Source organism: Bubalus bubalis, chromosome 2 (genome assembly GCF_019923935.1).
Source record: "Bubalus bubalis isolate 160015118507 breed Murrah chromosome 2, NDDB_SH_1, whole genome shotgun sequence".
Taxonomy (NCBI): Eukaryota; Metazoa; Chordata; class Mammalia; order Artiodactyla; family Bovidae; genus Bubalus; species Bubalus bubalis.
In genome coordinates this window covers 74,986,608-75,003,077 of record NC_059158.1, presented here as the reverse complement: position 1 = coordinate 75,003,077, position 16,470 = coordinate 74,986,608, and the positions used below count along the sequence as shown (strand labels likewise).

The 16,470-nt window shown below is 32.8% G+C and overlaps 1 protein-coding gene across 2 annotated transcripts in view; it reads right to left on the bottom strand.

The window, feature by feature from the left end:
* Positions 1-3,509: 3,509 nt before the first annotated feature.
* Positions 3,510-16,470, bottom strand: part of SP3 (Sp3 transcription factor) — a 58,192-nt gene continuing 45,231 nt past the window's right edge. The window contains exons 5-7 of one of the 2 annotated variants that reach the window (XM_025274735.3): positions 13,068-13,260; positions 7,633-7,829; positions 3,510-5,257 (exon numbers count right to left, since the gene is read on the bottom strand). In XM_025274735.3, the coding sequence (XP_025130520.2) occupies positions 4,941-5,257; positions 7,633-7,829; positions 13,068-13,260 (707 nt within the window). In that variant the 3' untranslated portion in view covers positions 3,510-4,940. Of the gene's footprint in view, positions 5,258-7,630; positions 7,830-13,067; positions 13,261-16,470 lie in introns of those variants that run through there. The other variant, XR_006547282.2, reaches the window with a different exon arrangement.

Below are 16,470 nucleotides of genomic sequence, written 5' to 3'. Positions count from 1 at the left end.
GTGGGGAGAGGAAAGCCAAAAGAAATGGAGACCTCTTTTTCAGTATATCATGTATCTTAAATTTATAATAAAATGGTATAAATGTTACATATCAGCAAATCATGCAGTTTTTTCTAAATTTCAACTCCAATTTTGATATTTTTCAAAGGAAATAAGTTATCTCTGAGTAGCTCAGAGGCTAAAATCCTTTATAGTCTTTATTTTCTTAATATTTATCAGTATGTCATTTTATATAATCAGGAACTTTTTCAAGTATTTTGTTAATTCTGACTGAGCCGTACATCTGCCCATCTTTCTCCTCTTCACCACTAACTTATGAACAGCCTATGCTTGCTGTCTCCATAGCCTCTTTTCCTGTGTCATCTTTGACCCAGTTACTCTAAACTAACAAACATCAGTTGACAACTCATCGCCGGGCCAAAATCTTTTCTTTTCTTCTGACTGAACCTCTGGCCTGCCTCTGTTTTCACCATCTTGACACTGAGTTTCTATGTCAGCCTCCTTGACAACTCCTCTTCCTCCACCAATTCCGTAAGTGTGGCCATTTTCTAAGAAGGCCTACGATCCCATAAACACTAGGAATCACTGGTAAAGATTAAACTATGAACTCCTTCTCCATGTGACAGCCCCTCCTCCAATATATTCCCACACCATCCCTCACAATTCCCCGTCATCCAAAGCAAATCGAATTGAGCCATTTCCTCCGCCTAAATTTTTCAGACTTCTACATGCAGAATTCTCCCTCTAGTTTTGAGAGCACTTTGTATCTGCCACTAGAACATATTCACAAAGTATATGATTATATACAAATCTGCCTGAACAAGACAAGGGGCCAAGTATTATCTGTCTCCCAACACTAAATAAAAAAGATGATTTTACTAAATATCTTCTTGGTGGCTCAGATGGTAAAGCGTCTGTCTGCAATGTGGGAGACCTGGGTTCGATCCCTGGGTCAGGAAGATTCCCTGGAGAAGGAAATGGCACCCCACTCCAGTACTCTTGCCTAGAAAATCCCATGAATGGAGGAGCCTGGTGTCCATGGGGTGGCAAAGAGTCGGACACGACTGAGAGACTTCACGAAATATCAAGTTTTGTTTCCAAGGTATCAACCAATTTTGTTTTGTGCTGATTATCGGACTATAAAAGACTTACTTCTTATTCACTCATGGCAAAAAGTTTTAAAAAGACTATTTAGTGAAACACATTGTTCTTACATTGAAAACAATTCTCATCTACTTAACATAATTAAAACTGAAAACCAAATTGCCTACTAGTAGGGTAGCATGACCAACACATATATTTTAAAACAAAATGTTAGTAATAATCTCACATTTCAAACAATACTGAAATTTTTAGTAAGACAGAAATTTTCAAGTAATATGATCCTAACTACAATTAAGATACAAGGGGACACTTTTTCTAGTTATGGTTTTAACTCAGGAGTGTTTATTAGAGCCACTTGCTGCTGCTGCTGCTAAGAGCTACTTGAGGAGTTGTTAAAAATACAGTTGACCCTACAACATGGGGGTTAATCTACATATTACTTATAATTGGCCCTCTCTGACTGATGTGTAACATGTGGATTAGACCAACCAGACTGTACTGTAATATTTACAACTGAAAAATAGCCATGTATAAGCAGACCCCTACAGTTCAAACCCACCACCTTTCAATGGTCATGTATATATACGCTCCATCTCCAGATATGTAGATTTAGGTCAGGGATGAAGTTAGGCCTGTGGATTGTTAAATACTCCCAGCATTTTCTAATGAATACTAAGAACTATTTGAAATATGTTTGACATGCCTTCACCTTAAATGTATTTTTACTACTTAGAATGTGTTTTCACTATTTTGAAATAATTTAAGCATCTTCACTATTTTGCCCAAAGGTACTTACAGGGCACCTGGCTTTTTGTAATTGAGGTACTTTTCTAAAGCTTTATGTTCTTTTTTAAGTTATGTGAATTACTTCTCAAAGTCATTAAGTATCAATCTACAGAAAATAAAATTTTCTCAAGTGATACTTTCTTTAAATTGAGGTATAGTATACAGACATCTAGTCCACTAAATGAGTATGTTCTGATAAACAGGAATTATTTGTATGTAAATATACTGAGTATGTACTAACTCTAGCCTTGACAAAAACAAAGCAATTGCTGAAAACACCTACTGAAGAGCAAGTTTACACTAAAACATTACACCCATACATAATACTAAGAGATTTTATTTAACTAGAAAAAAATTACTTTAGGGTAATTCTTCAAATATTAAGTTTCCAGAATGTATTCAACATTTTTTCTATTAAAAAAACAGAAATATTTAAAGTCACCTTGGCTGAGGTTGAATACTAACTTTCATTTTTTTGTTAGGCAAACACCCAAAATTTACTGGTATATTCCAGGCAGGCTCTCAAAAAAAATCTAAAAATTTATTTAAACAATTTTTAAGACTACTTACTTTCTTCACTGCATTCATGCTCTAAGAAGTGATAAAATTTGCTTGGAAACTCAGATTGAAAACTCTCTATAAACTTATTATAAATTTTCAGTATTAAAAACAGCCCCAGAAACTAACACAACATTGTAAACTACCCTCCAATTAAAAACAACAACAGCTATACCATCACTCTAAAAAGGTTTTTAACCTCCTGATTTAATGGGTGTTTTTCTCAAGTGAGCAACCTTCTCACGCAATCCTCTTCACACACTCAACATAATTTTTTAAATTCTAAAAATTATTTAAAGGAGTTTAAAGATTCAAATTCTAACCCTGTAACTTCAAAATAAATGTACATTCATTAATTTTCACTATTCCAAGTAATACTTATTCTGCATCACAAGCTTAAGTCTCACATTTAGAAAAACTTTGTTTTTATGTGTATCTAGTGTTGTCCTAAGCACTCAGAAATATTAGTATTACTGACAGTATCAGATTGGGCCTAGAAAACAGACAATGGAAATCTTTAACCCTACTCTATACATGTAGAGTAACTGGATATTTTAAAATATCTAAAATATTCACATTAATATCCTGTTTATTTTTCCTTCCCTCTTACCCTGCCTTTATGATTAAATATACATAAATTTAAAAACCACCTTTTCAAATAACTCTTATCATGGTTACCAAAGCTGTTTTATGTTATCATTCTTAAGAATCTTCAAGTAAACTCAAATTTTTGATAAATCAAAATATTCTGCATTGCTTTAACAGGGGAAACAAAAAACAAGGTTTGCAAAATGGATTGATAAAATTCCTATGAATCAATGTAGGCTAAGAGTTAAAAGATTTTTTTCAGAAGTTCTATTTCATAAGCTCATTCTTAGATGAAAAAAAAAAGTAATCTCCAGGAGCCTCTACTCTTCCCTTTAAGTAAATATACATGTTTACAATAATTTCAGTGTCTGAAATCAAGAATCTGCAAATAAAATGCTAAGAAAAATAAACCATACCAATTTTCTCACCCCATACCACTGCAATTATTTTAAATGCACAGGAATACAACAAACTCAAAAGAAAAAAAATAGTGTTTTATTAACTACCACACTGTTATAATACACTTTAAACGTACAATAAGGTAGCCTTTAAATTTGAGGTGGTCTTAAGAATAACAAATGAACAGAATTCCAAATTTTTGAAATAGGTGAACTGCTGCAGTTATAGGTATACATTTAAGAAAATTGTATAGCTCTTACAAGACCAGCAATGAAACTTTATTTTGTACATTTTTAATAATTGAAAATATAAACAATAATTAAAAAATAAAAAGAAAATACAGCATAATAAAAAACATACATTTCTCAATTAAATGTACTGGATACATATAAATTTTAAGGGAAAAAGCAAAAAAAGGAAAATGGTTTATATTTAAGTGCAGACTGACTACCTAGACCAAAAAAAAAAAAGACTTAAAAAAATATCATAAAACCTCTAGTTCTCTATGACTAATATCCATATGGTTGGAGTATCGTCACTATGGAAGTGATTTTGTTATGTTTGCATATGTTATACTTTACTGGTAATTTACATGATGGCTTTTAAGGCCCTGGCAGACATGTGGTTTTTGGAAACAAGATTGGATTTAAAAAAAAAAAAAAATCACTGCTAAGACGCAATAAACCTTATTTTTTTGGTCCTCCAATATTCAAGAAAAGGGATAATTCACTATAACATTTTCTTACCACCCAAATGCCTCAACCTATACATTTTAAACCTTTTTAAACATTGGTTATATTGCCCAACTTCGTTATTGAAAGGATATTAACAAGACATTATTTTGGCAAATTAAATCTTAAACATGGCTTTTCAACAGGATTTAAAAGGTGACTATCCCTAGAGTTCCATGTTAAAATGTATTTTTCAAAATCTTACAAGAGTAATGCTTAAAATATTGTACATAGTTAACCTAATTAAAATAATTAGCTTCAAAATGGCAAATTGATAAGCTAAGTAAAGCCTACACTATGTAACATTTGCTTGGAAACTTGATTTGTCAGTTATGCATAATAAAAATTCCAGTCATCAAGAAAATTACAAAAATTTTTTTTTATCATAACATGATTTCTTTCACCCACCAACTTTTTTATCTTACAATAGATAAATACCAACATGTTCTCATTTTTACACTAAACCACACAGGATTGGTGCATTTGGTTAGACTACCATTCGCATTGTTAAATTCAATTTTCTCTTTATATAACTTGGTAAAATTTCATTTCTTCTAGATTCCAAAAGTACCTACAAAACCCATGCAATTTTACCATTTTTAATATACTATGGAATATCATACAAAGTAAGGCATTTCAGTGTCATGTATAACCAAGTTACTGTCAATCCAAAAATTTTTGCACATCAATAAAAAGATATCTAAGAACTTAGGAACAATATTCTTCTCACTACTGTATAAAAATAACCACAATGAATAAGTATTTGTGTAATATTTACTCCATTGTCTCATTTCCAGAAACTGTGACAAGCTGTAAAGGTATTTCAGTGTTGGTAAGGATATCTTGATTGCTGGTGGTGGAAGTATTAACAGTTCCTATCCCTGAAACAGAACCTTGTTGAATATTTGCAAGGATAAGTGTTGTTCCTCCTGCAGTAATCAAAGTATCATCTCGTGCAGCTTCCACAGATGCCAGCACTGTACTGCTAGAGTGGATACCTTTTTTATTCTGATGTGTTTTAATATGTTTGGCAAGGTGATCACTTCTCATAAAGCGTTTTGAACATTCTGGACAAACAAATTTCTTCTCACCTGTTAAAGAAATTGAGTTACTTAGATTTTAAATTCAACATTAATAGACTCATTCTCTGAGAAAGAAAATAAGCTAAGACTGACAGTTTTAGGGACAGGGAGCAGAATGCAATTAGAATTGTATCTGATTCATGAGCTGTCCCTGCAATATTTTTTCTTCAAAATAAATTTATCATCTTTATTTTTGGATGAAAAGCAATCTTCAAACTTATTAAACTATACACTGATATCAGATAAGAATCTAATACCTCAATTATGCTAAGTTTGTTTTGAAACATGTTATAAGATACCAGCTTAAAAATGATGACCTGTAACATACTTCTTTAAAGAAAATGACAGTTTTAAGCTATACTTCAGATATTATTAATATGTCAGATCCTGATATTTAACCTTCCAACTCATAAATGCAAATTCAAGTAACTAAACAAAGTACTTCAAAATTAAAGCCAAGACACAAGCTTGAAATCTAATAAAGACTGGGTAGTCCCAAGAACTGGAGATGGTTATCTGATTTCAGTTGGAATAATCAAAAGCAAGCTTAATACATCATGATGTTAAAGTTAACAAGACTCTGATGCCTAAATTTATTTTTCAACATGAACAAAAAATATTTTTAAAGTACTTTAAAACTACATTTTTTAAACACAAAAGATAGACAAAACTTCTATTATGCTGAAGACCCACTATGTGGGAGGATTACTAGAAGGTAAGGCAAAAGGCCAAACTAAAAGGAATACACAGAGAACTTATACAATAAACAAATCCAATACTTTCTTATTTTCTTCAAAATGTCTTACCTATCTCATTTCAGCAACTTTCCTCTCAGCAGGTCCTCATCAGACCTCATGCCTGAACTATTACAGTGACATGCTAGGCTTTCCCTCTCCAATCCAACAAATCAATGCCAGAAAAATCTTCCTTAAATACCAAATTTTATTAGAATACAGAAATTTACCATTGTACTAAGTGGTACAGGATGTAAGAGTAATTTGTAGATAACTAAATACTTTAAGGTCTCCACTACTTAACTTCCAAGGACTCTCTAACATGGCTCAATCCTACATAAAAGAAATGTATTAACAGAATCTCATCTTCACTCATGACAAATGGAGCTCTCACTTCTTCTATTTGCATACTATTCTTCTGGGAAGGTTATTTCCCAAAGTTTCCCTTGAAACATTAGTTCTGGGAGATGTTCAGTGACAAAATGGCACCATGAGAGGCTGCCAGCACCTCCCCTACCTGAAGACGCACAGTGCTCACTATCAGACTACTGAAGGTGCTCCTTGAAGGCGCGTGCATAGCAAACCTTTAACACAGTGTTTCCTACACTTTGATCACAGACCTTTCTTCCCTTCTACACTGTATCTTTTCATATCCTGCTGATCAAATTCCACTGAGGAAAATTCTAGTATAGGCCCATCTTAAGGTCTTAATGCCCAACAATGCCTTACTAGCCCAGTGATACTGATCTCTGCCTCCGGATATACTTTATCTACTTTCTTATATTGCCAGTTGCAGTTTCAAACAGGTAAAGTTCACCTGTCTACCTACCTGATGAGACAGAAATTAAAACAAGTAGAGCATATAATACACTGCTACATATTTCATGGGTTACTTTATATATTTAGATCTAAGAGATTTCAAAGTTTCACCATAATTCTCCCTTCTAAACTCTCTAGGCTTTGTAAATACATTATATATTTATCAATTCTTCAAATGTTGAGCATAGACTGATGATCATCTTGATCATTATATAGTAGTAAGAGAAAACTATCTGTGTATGTTATATTAAGTTAGAATTCAATTGGGGTCATTCCTAGGTCCATTCCATGTAACAACCATACAAACACTATGTAAACACAATTAAATGAAAATCCTGACATCAAAGATGCTGTGGTTATCACCCCTCAAAGAAAATAGTTTTCTGCTTATTTCACATATATTAAAACATGAGATTATCAGAGGAAAAGGAATTATTATTACAGTGTTAAGGAGGAAGAAAATAATGATCAAGAGTAAAAGCATACAACTAATTTAGAACATTGATGTAATTAACAATAAGATAAATGTGACTTAAGACACTGAATAAATGTGACTTAAGACACTGAATAAAATGAAAACAAAACAAAAAACTGACTGAAAAAAACAACACTAACCACAGTCTGCATAAGATAAAACATTATTTTATAAGATAAGCCATATGGCTTGTTTAGAATAAAGTGTTTTTAAACTGATGTTGCTGAAGATAGAAATGTGATGTAAACAATCATATTTTAAAAGATTCAGTTCAGTAAGCTACACTTAAAAAAAAATTCAAGGTAGTATGCAGCCATATAATTAATTTTTGTCTGTTAAAAGTAAAGATTAGTAACCTGTATGTGTTCTTCTGTGCCTCTGTAATTCATCACTTCGAGTAAATCTTTTACCACAGAACATCCAGTTACAAATAAATGGGCGCTCCCCAGAATGCCAACGAAGATGAGCTCTCAGATGTGAGGTCTTCCCATAGACTTTACCACATCCTGGTATATGACAAATGTGTTGCTTCTTTTTCCCAAGATTGGTACCTCTAAAAAACACACACAGAATAATATATACTTATATGAAAATATTCAAATGGACAATACCACTCATCATATTTAGCATGCTGAATTTCAAATAGAAGACATTATCACCATGCGGTCAATCAGAAACCAAAACCATTTAAAATCAATTTAAGTAAGAATTTGGAAGTTTTACATGTTCTTTTACTCCACAACTAATGTGAATGCTGTCCAAATGTAAATATGTTCAAGAAATACATCATTTAAGAGGACATTTCATACACAGAGTGTATAATAAAGCTATTTATTATCTTGTCAGAACCATTCACAAATTCTATGCATAGACCCTATTAAATTAAATTAGTTGAACAGGAAAACTAAATGGTCTATGCAAAGTCACGTCAACTAATTTAAAAAGTAAATAAATCAACAACAGATGCATTAACTCATCACAGGTACAATTAATTAGATGCCTTAATCAGGCTTTAAATTTATATGATATATGCATTATTGATTCACATATTTGTATGGCCACATCCTGAATATACACTGACTTACAGAAAACCAGAGGAAAAAAATCTAGACAAACCTGTCATCTTAGATCCCTAGAATTGTATGAAATAAAAATTATCTTACAGTTAAAATTCCCTTACTAATAACCATGCAGATACCCCAAATTATACATCAGAGACATAAATAAAATGCAGTTTCTCCAGACTGCAAAGTTTTACATCTGTTACATTTCAGTACTTGATGGCAGGAACAAGGCTTAGAAGATATGTGCTTAGATGGGTGAACAGGTATCTTAGCCTAAGCAAGAAGGAAACATTTTTGATTCCAGAAATGATATTCAAATTGTATTAAACACTACAGAAAATGTTATTACTCAACCTCAACAACAAAAAAGGATAGTTACTGAATAAAGACAAATAAATGAGTTTATATTTTAAAAAATGACATTTTAGACTCAATTGTGGAAATTTTATTATATAAACTTCGCAGTTTCTCTGAGATTAAAAAAGATACATTTAAGACCCCCACCCAACTTCCCCTCCTCCCACAATCTCAGTCTAGGTATATAGCCTGTAAACCGTCCATAAGCCTGCAAATCCTCCTGTATATATATATTATACCTATTGTTTCTCAAATTTTACTGGAAAAATGCATATTTCCCCACATTTATATTTTAATGTACTCACACTCAGTAGCATGTGAAATTGCCATAGGACAAACAGTGCTAAACGGTGCAGTGCTGGCTGTTAGGTGCCATAGGTGTTCTGAACAGGGAGACATCAATGTGGGCTCCAGTAGTTAGAGAAGGCTTCGTGGAGAAGGTGGGTAGGATTTAGATAGAAAGGAGGGAAGGCATTCCAGGCAGAGGAATAGCATAAGTAAAGACAAGGAGGAGTCATGCTGTTGTCTCAAGGGCAAGGACGTCATAATCTAACACAATTCTAGTTTCAGCTCCAGTCCACCCCCAATTTCTACAACTCTCTTTGAAGAGCTGAGCTGAGTGAAATAGGTTTTGCTGGCTCACCTGCAATGCCAAAGTCTTAACCAAAGCCAACAGTATTTCCATTTAGTTTAGCTCTTTTAAATTTATTTTTGAATGGCCCAAAGAAAAGGAGCAATGTCTGTGGCTATTGGTGTACAAACCGATTTTACATATTGTGTTCACCATAGCAATTTCACAGAGAACCCAATTCAGTTGATTCTACACTCATAACTTCCTGCCTCTCTTCTAAGCCTGCCACTCAGGTGAATCAATGTCTTTTATAAATTCAAAAGTGCTATTATTGTACTAACTTTGCAAAATTTAGCCTGAGAGCAGGAACAAAGCACAAGACTAAAATAAATTATTGCAACAAATGAGTTTTCAAAGAACCAAAATTCCAGGGAAAGATATTTGTTCATCAATTGAATTATAAGGAAACAAGACATATTTATTGTCTGAAAATGAGACAGGCATATAAGAAAGAAAAAAATGAAGACAGGGCACACAAAAAATATACAATATAAGAGAAAAGCCCAATACCCATGTTCAAGTTTCTATTCAAAGAAAAATTTTACTCAAGATATAGCTATGCTAGATATGGACTTACGGCATGCGATATGAGGAAAGAGAACTTAAGTAAATTTCTTAACAACCTTTAAGTAATAAAAGATTACCCTAAGTTTTCTTCTTGATTTATATATTTACACCCCTCTACCTATTACATGACCTAAAAAAACTAACAATTGTAAGTTCATATTCTTTACTTCTTAAACTTGCTCCCAAAATTTTAATAATGCAAAGACAGAATGATACAATGAAGCAAGCTAAATTCTGAGTGGAAGGATTAAGAAAAGTAAATTGAGTCTTTTGCCTGGGACAGGAGAAACAAAACACAAACTGAAACACTGACAGGGAAAGTAACAGAGTTTACAAAATAACTTATTTTTCAAAAAAATGGGCTGAGGTCTAATTCACACAAAGCCTATGTAACAATAATGTCCTTAGAATTTATTTTACTATCCTCTCTTCAAAGTTTCTGAAGGCTGGTTCTGCTTAATAAATATTCGCTAAATGCCCAAACGAATATAATTTTTAAATATTTAATTATATTTTACACCTTGCTCAAAAAGATAAAACAAAATTTAGTTCTTTAAAGATGCCACTTTACACACACTATTATATTCTTTTCAAGAATACTGCTGAAAGAAAAAGTCCAATATTCTAAAATGCTTAAAATGCCATCTCACCTTTGCGGAATGGGATTTACTATATGTTATGCTTCTATTAACTGGATGTAGCAACTGCCAATGTTATGATTGTGCCTATCATGAATATACTAGCTGAATTTTGTGCAAATGAGCACTAAGAAACAATACAGGTTTTTTCTTAAGAACTTCAATTTTAATTGCTCAGAATAAATTATTTTAAAATGAACTCACAGAAGTTCTAGAAAATGAGTATTTTTATAATCTTCAGTTTGAGGAAGACGTAATAGCATAGTAACAATGCATCTCAAGTAAAAAATTTGTGCTTAAAAGAAAAGTTTGCAAACTGTGAGAATTCTCCTTACTTGTATAAACAATCACATTTTGCAAACCACTGAAAAAATGGAAAGGCAATGTAAAACTGGAAAAAAAAAATCTGCACATATGACAGACAAATTAACAGATGCACAGAAGACAGAAATAATTTACAAAATTTTTAAATGGTAAAATAGCAACAAAAAATGTTCAATCTCACAAAGTAACAAAAATATACTAAGTAAAACAATAGTGAGGCATTACTTTTCATCTCTCAGACTTTAAAGGTTTTAAAAAATGATAAAATTCATTGTTGGCAAGGGTGTGGGCAAAAAGACGCTCGCATACACCACCGATGGAATATAAATTAATGCAACTTTCTAGGAGACATTTCCCTTTGATCCAACAATTCCACCACTGACAACTTATACTGATGAAATAATCAGACAAATGTGCAAAGACATATGTGTAAGAATTAATTGACAATAAACTCCCAAAAAGTTTTTAAATTCTTATACATCCACACACTAGAATACTATAGTCATAAAAAATTGATGCAAGCTTTTTGTAGACTTGGAAGTATGATCACAAAAATTTTCAAAATAAGAACAGACATGTAAAACAGAGAAGGTGATTCTACTTTAAAATATATTTAAAGTCTGGAAAGATAAATACAAATATGTTACAATAGTCATCTTCAAGTGGGGTAGAAATTAGGTATTATTTTAATACTCTTCTATAGTTCTGAATTTTTTGAGCATGTTTTAGTTTAATAAACGTAAATTTGAAACGTTCAATTTAAAGAAAAAGAATAAACAAAACACAGGCAAAGCCATGACCCTCAGATTTGACTTTCATGAACAATTTATCTTGAAAATTCTTCTAAAAATGAGAGTAAACTTCAGAAAAGTTGTTGTCTAACCAAATTCCACACTAATTTATTTAAATTGACCAAAACATTTCAAAGAATAAATCAAACAAGTGAATAATTACCATTAGTAAATACAAATGCCTAAGGATCAGATACAGAAGCAAATTTACTCAGGAGGCAGTGGTTAAGACAGGTCCAAGAGTAAGAAACTGGGTCCAAATCCCAGTTGTACATGCTCTTAAAAACCATTCATCCTCTCCATGCCTCACATATAAGACTATCTAGAACATAGTAAGCTCTCAGTATTAACAATTAGTCATTATTATTAATGGGAATGGGCTGGCCAGTGTACAGATCAACTTTTCAAAGGCAGGTAGGCTTTATTAGATCAAGTTCATTAACTCTATTAATAGATCCCCCCACCCCTGGTCTATTTAAATAGCTCATTTCTGACAGAGGTATATTAAGATATTTCACCATGACTGGAGAATTTGGTTGGTATGTCTTTAGAGTGCTATCAGTTTTTTCTCTATACACTTCAAAGTTGTGGGGAAAAGGTACCATGGCTAGTAAACTTCTTGATGAAAACTTCATGTTATTAAGAAATATATCCCTATCTATCCATTTGATTAGGTGAAAATATCAAATAGATATCAAATGATACCATGTCTGCTATGCATATTTCCTTTTTGTTAACATTTGCCTAATAAATCTCTTTCATTCCTTTATTTTCAATAGTTCTGTGCCAATTTAAGATGTTCTTTATAATCAATGTAAGGCTGGAGTTTGTTTTTTAAGGATAATCGGAGACTCAATCTCTTAATTATTAAGCTTAATCCATCCACATTTAATACAGTTACTGATAGGTTTTGAGTTTGTAATTTTTTGCTTAATGTTTATTTTTAAAAACACAGAACAGAAATATTACAGTTTCACTTTTTAAAAAATTCCACCATTAATGCTTATTATTCATTTCTGTTGAAAATGGAAAATACACTTTATCACCAATTTCTAAACTTATTTTTATATTATATAAGTTATTCTCAAGTTAAGAAGCAACTTTCTAATCAGTATTTAGGCAAATCTCATTGCTGGTTTGCAAATTATCTGATATGGGCCTGTTAAATGCCATCTTACTATACTTCTTTTTAAAGTAAACTAATTTTAGTTTTTTAAAAAAAGGCATTCAGAACTAAAAATGTGATTTCACATATTTTGTTCACTAACTTTTTCTGCCACATTCATACAGACAAACACACAAGATGATCATGTAGTGAATAATTTCCCTTAATTAGGTGACAGGGCATGCAGCATTTCAAAAATTAGGATGATGATATCAGCAGCCTAAAAAAAAAACGTATGTTGCACGTGTGCATACCTCCCACCACCTTCTTTACAGTTGGGACAGGTGCAAGCTACCCTTCGAAGTCTTTTTCCTTCTTGATGCTGTTGGTCCCCTTCTTCATCTACCACCTGTACTCTCAAGTGTGTTAGATCATTGGTATTCAATGTAGAATCACCACTGAGCTGCCACTCTTCAGGATCAGGTTCTTCTTCCTTGATCCTAATATCTAAAGAAAAAAACAAATACAGATGAGAAGCAGCCCACTGGCCCAAAAAGATAGCAAGAGATCTGAGCCTCTCTAAGATAAAATGAGTAAATACTATGTATACGTAAAAAAATCATCTGTTGGTGGAGCATAATCATTGCTCCCTGTTGTGGATTATTCTTTTAAAAAACAATTTGTTTTATTCTAAATATCAGAGATTAAGCCAAAAAGAGAGCATGAGAGCTTGTTTTTTTAAAATTCAGTAAGAAAGCCAATTTTTTTTTTTGAGCAAGCTAAGTCATAAAACAATCTGAAACTTAATTATAACTGTTCAAATAGTCAATATATCTAACAGTCAACTCAGATTGGAACAAATTCTAATGCCTTAAACCTCTCTCGTACAGTCTGTATCAATTATACCCATTTGTAGAAACTATGGGAATTCAAAAAGTATGTATTATGGGAATGCAATTATGCCTACCTGTAGGTACTATGAAATTATTACTCATAAACCTAACCTTCAAAGTCAACGCTTGCAAAAACATCCACAATGGCCACAACCACAGTATCACTGTGGAAGGAGGTACCTATGTATGAGACAGTTTTTATTTTCAAGGAATTTTATTATAAACCAGACTGAGAAACAAAATGAGCATGCAATGGTGAAGAAGAGTGGATATGGCAGGAGGCTACATCATTTTCTCAGCATAGTCAAACATCTTTATATCAATAATGAAATGACATCATTTTCTAAGTGAGCTAAGAGGTTTTTTCAATTCAGAAAAAAACAAATTCTTTTAAAAAACAATACATGATTTAGAATACTGAATAGAATCATCTTTGGTAAAACATAAATTTCTGCCAATTTTCATTTTGATTTATGTAAACTAAAAATCTCAATAGAAAATTATTTTAGATCTGTATTAGTCATTAATAATTGGAGCCAAAAGTAGCATGAAGAATAAAATATGCTTTATCTAATATCTCCAATTTATACTAATGAAAACTAGAATGTACAACCAAGAAAAATGCCTCACATAGTTTAAATTTATCAGAATAACTACAACTAAAAATCAAGGAGGGAAATGGGAAGAGAGAGCACTCTGGCCTGGGCAACCAGGTAGATGGTGTGCTGTTCACTGCGATAGTAAACACTAGCAAAGGTTCAAGTGGAGGTAAAGAAGGACAGTTAATGAGTTCAGTGTTGCTGGTCATGGAGTCTGAATTGTTGTCAGACAAACCAGTAAAAAAAAAAAGCTGGACCTGCACAGATGGAGTCCATCCAAAGAAGTAGGTTAGAAAATTCAAAGGCTATGAGTAGAATGAGAACAGAATTAGCCTGTGAAGAATGCAGGTATTTAAACAGATAGAAGAGGAGGAATCTGCCCAGGAAAATGTGCTGTATTACAAGAAAGGAAAGAGGAAATGGTCAACATCAGATACTGTAGAAAAATCAAGACATCAAGACCAAGAACACGGGCAAGAAGCGAAAAAGTGTTTAATAACACGTATAGGTAAGTTTTTCAAAACATCTGGGTTGAGAGGAAGACAGAAACATGACAGTATAGGCTGAAGGGACCAGAGAAGAGAGTCTGGGGAGGGAAGTGTTTTGTTCAGTTTATGAAGACAGTAAAGACTTGAACATGTGTAAATGTTTATGAGAAAGATCCACTACAGAGGGAGAGACTGAAAACACAGAAATGAAGTCTCTAAGAAATCAGGAGGGGATGATGATCCATAGCACTTACAGGTTTAACTGAGGGAGCACAGCCACCTCTTTTTCTATTACATGAGAGAAGAAAAGACATAAGCACATTCTTTCTTTCAATAAATAATTAGCTACTATGTGCCATGAACTGTGTTAGACCTCAGAGGCAGAGAGAATTTGATGGTTGGAAGTTAAGGGGAAACTGGTTTCTATTTCCCTAGTGAAAAGATAAAAGAATTAGATACATATAAAATTCATCCAAACACACAACATAAATGAGTACTGATCACTCTATAATCAGGTGTCCACCTGCACCATTATGACAAACACTGAAATACTTGCACAAACACTTCATAGTATTAGCTTTTTTACAAGTTAATTTAAAGTCTCAGCACACAAATAGCACGTATCCCATGATGGATAAATTTTAAGTCCATAAAATGAGGAATTTTTAATATTTTTCATTGGATGATAATTGCTTTACAATATTGTGTGGGTTTCTGCCATGCATCAACATGAATCAGCTCAAGGAATACACGTTCCGTCGCACCCATAGGGTAGCATGCGTCTCCGTGCTGCTCTCTCACTTCACCCCACCCCTCCTTCCCCCACTGTGCCCACAAGTCTGTTCTCCATGTCTGTGCCTCCACGCCCTGCAAAGAGGTTCATCAGGACCATCTTTCTAGATTTCACATGTGTGTGTTAATATACAGCATTTGCTTTTCTCTCTCAGATGGTTTTAAAGCTACTCATTTTACATTATTTGTAACAAGATAGCAAGGAAAAAGGAGGACAGAATGCTAAATATAGATAAAGGAGTCTAGAAAGACAGAAGAAAGATTTAAAGAAAATACACAGAACAAATAAAGCAACTGGTGAGATAGGGCAAGAATGAAATACAACCCGACTGAGAGGATAACAATATTAAGAGGGCATTCCTACTCCTATTGCTAATTCTCTTAATGGAACCTATAAAAAAAAACGACTGAGCAACTAACACTGACCATTACTTATCCTTCAAGATTAGTTCAGATGCCATCTCCTTTACACATGCTTATGTTAGAATTAATTCTATTTACTGGTTCACACATCCCTTTAGATAATGCTTCACTCACAAGTGCTCAGAAAATGCAATCTGACTAAAAAAACAAACCCTTCCTTAAGGAGGAATTTCCAATATAGCTAATAATCTACCTGGAAAGACTGTCCTTGGCTTCACTATGCTCTTTCTACCAATAAATAACACATATAGATAAGATTTTAAATTGTTCATTTTATCCCAAATGGATACTTAATTTTCTAGCATCACTTAGTGAAAAAAAGAAAAGTCACTTCATATGGACAGGACCACTTAGTGCTCACTAAAGACAGTAAGTTAAACTGCCTAACAGGTGTTATACCCAATTTTTTCATTTTACTTGATCATACACACACTGGGATATTTTAGAATATTAATCATAAATTTAACTAATTCTAAATAACCCCTTTGCCAACCTGCATTATCAATTTAAGACAGACAAACC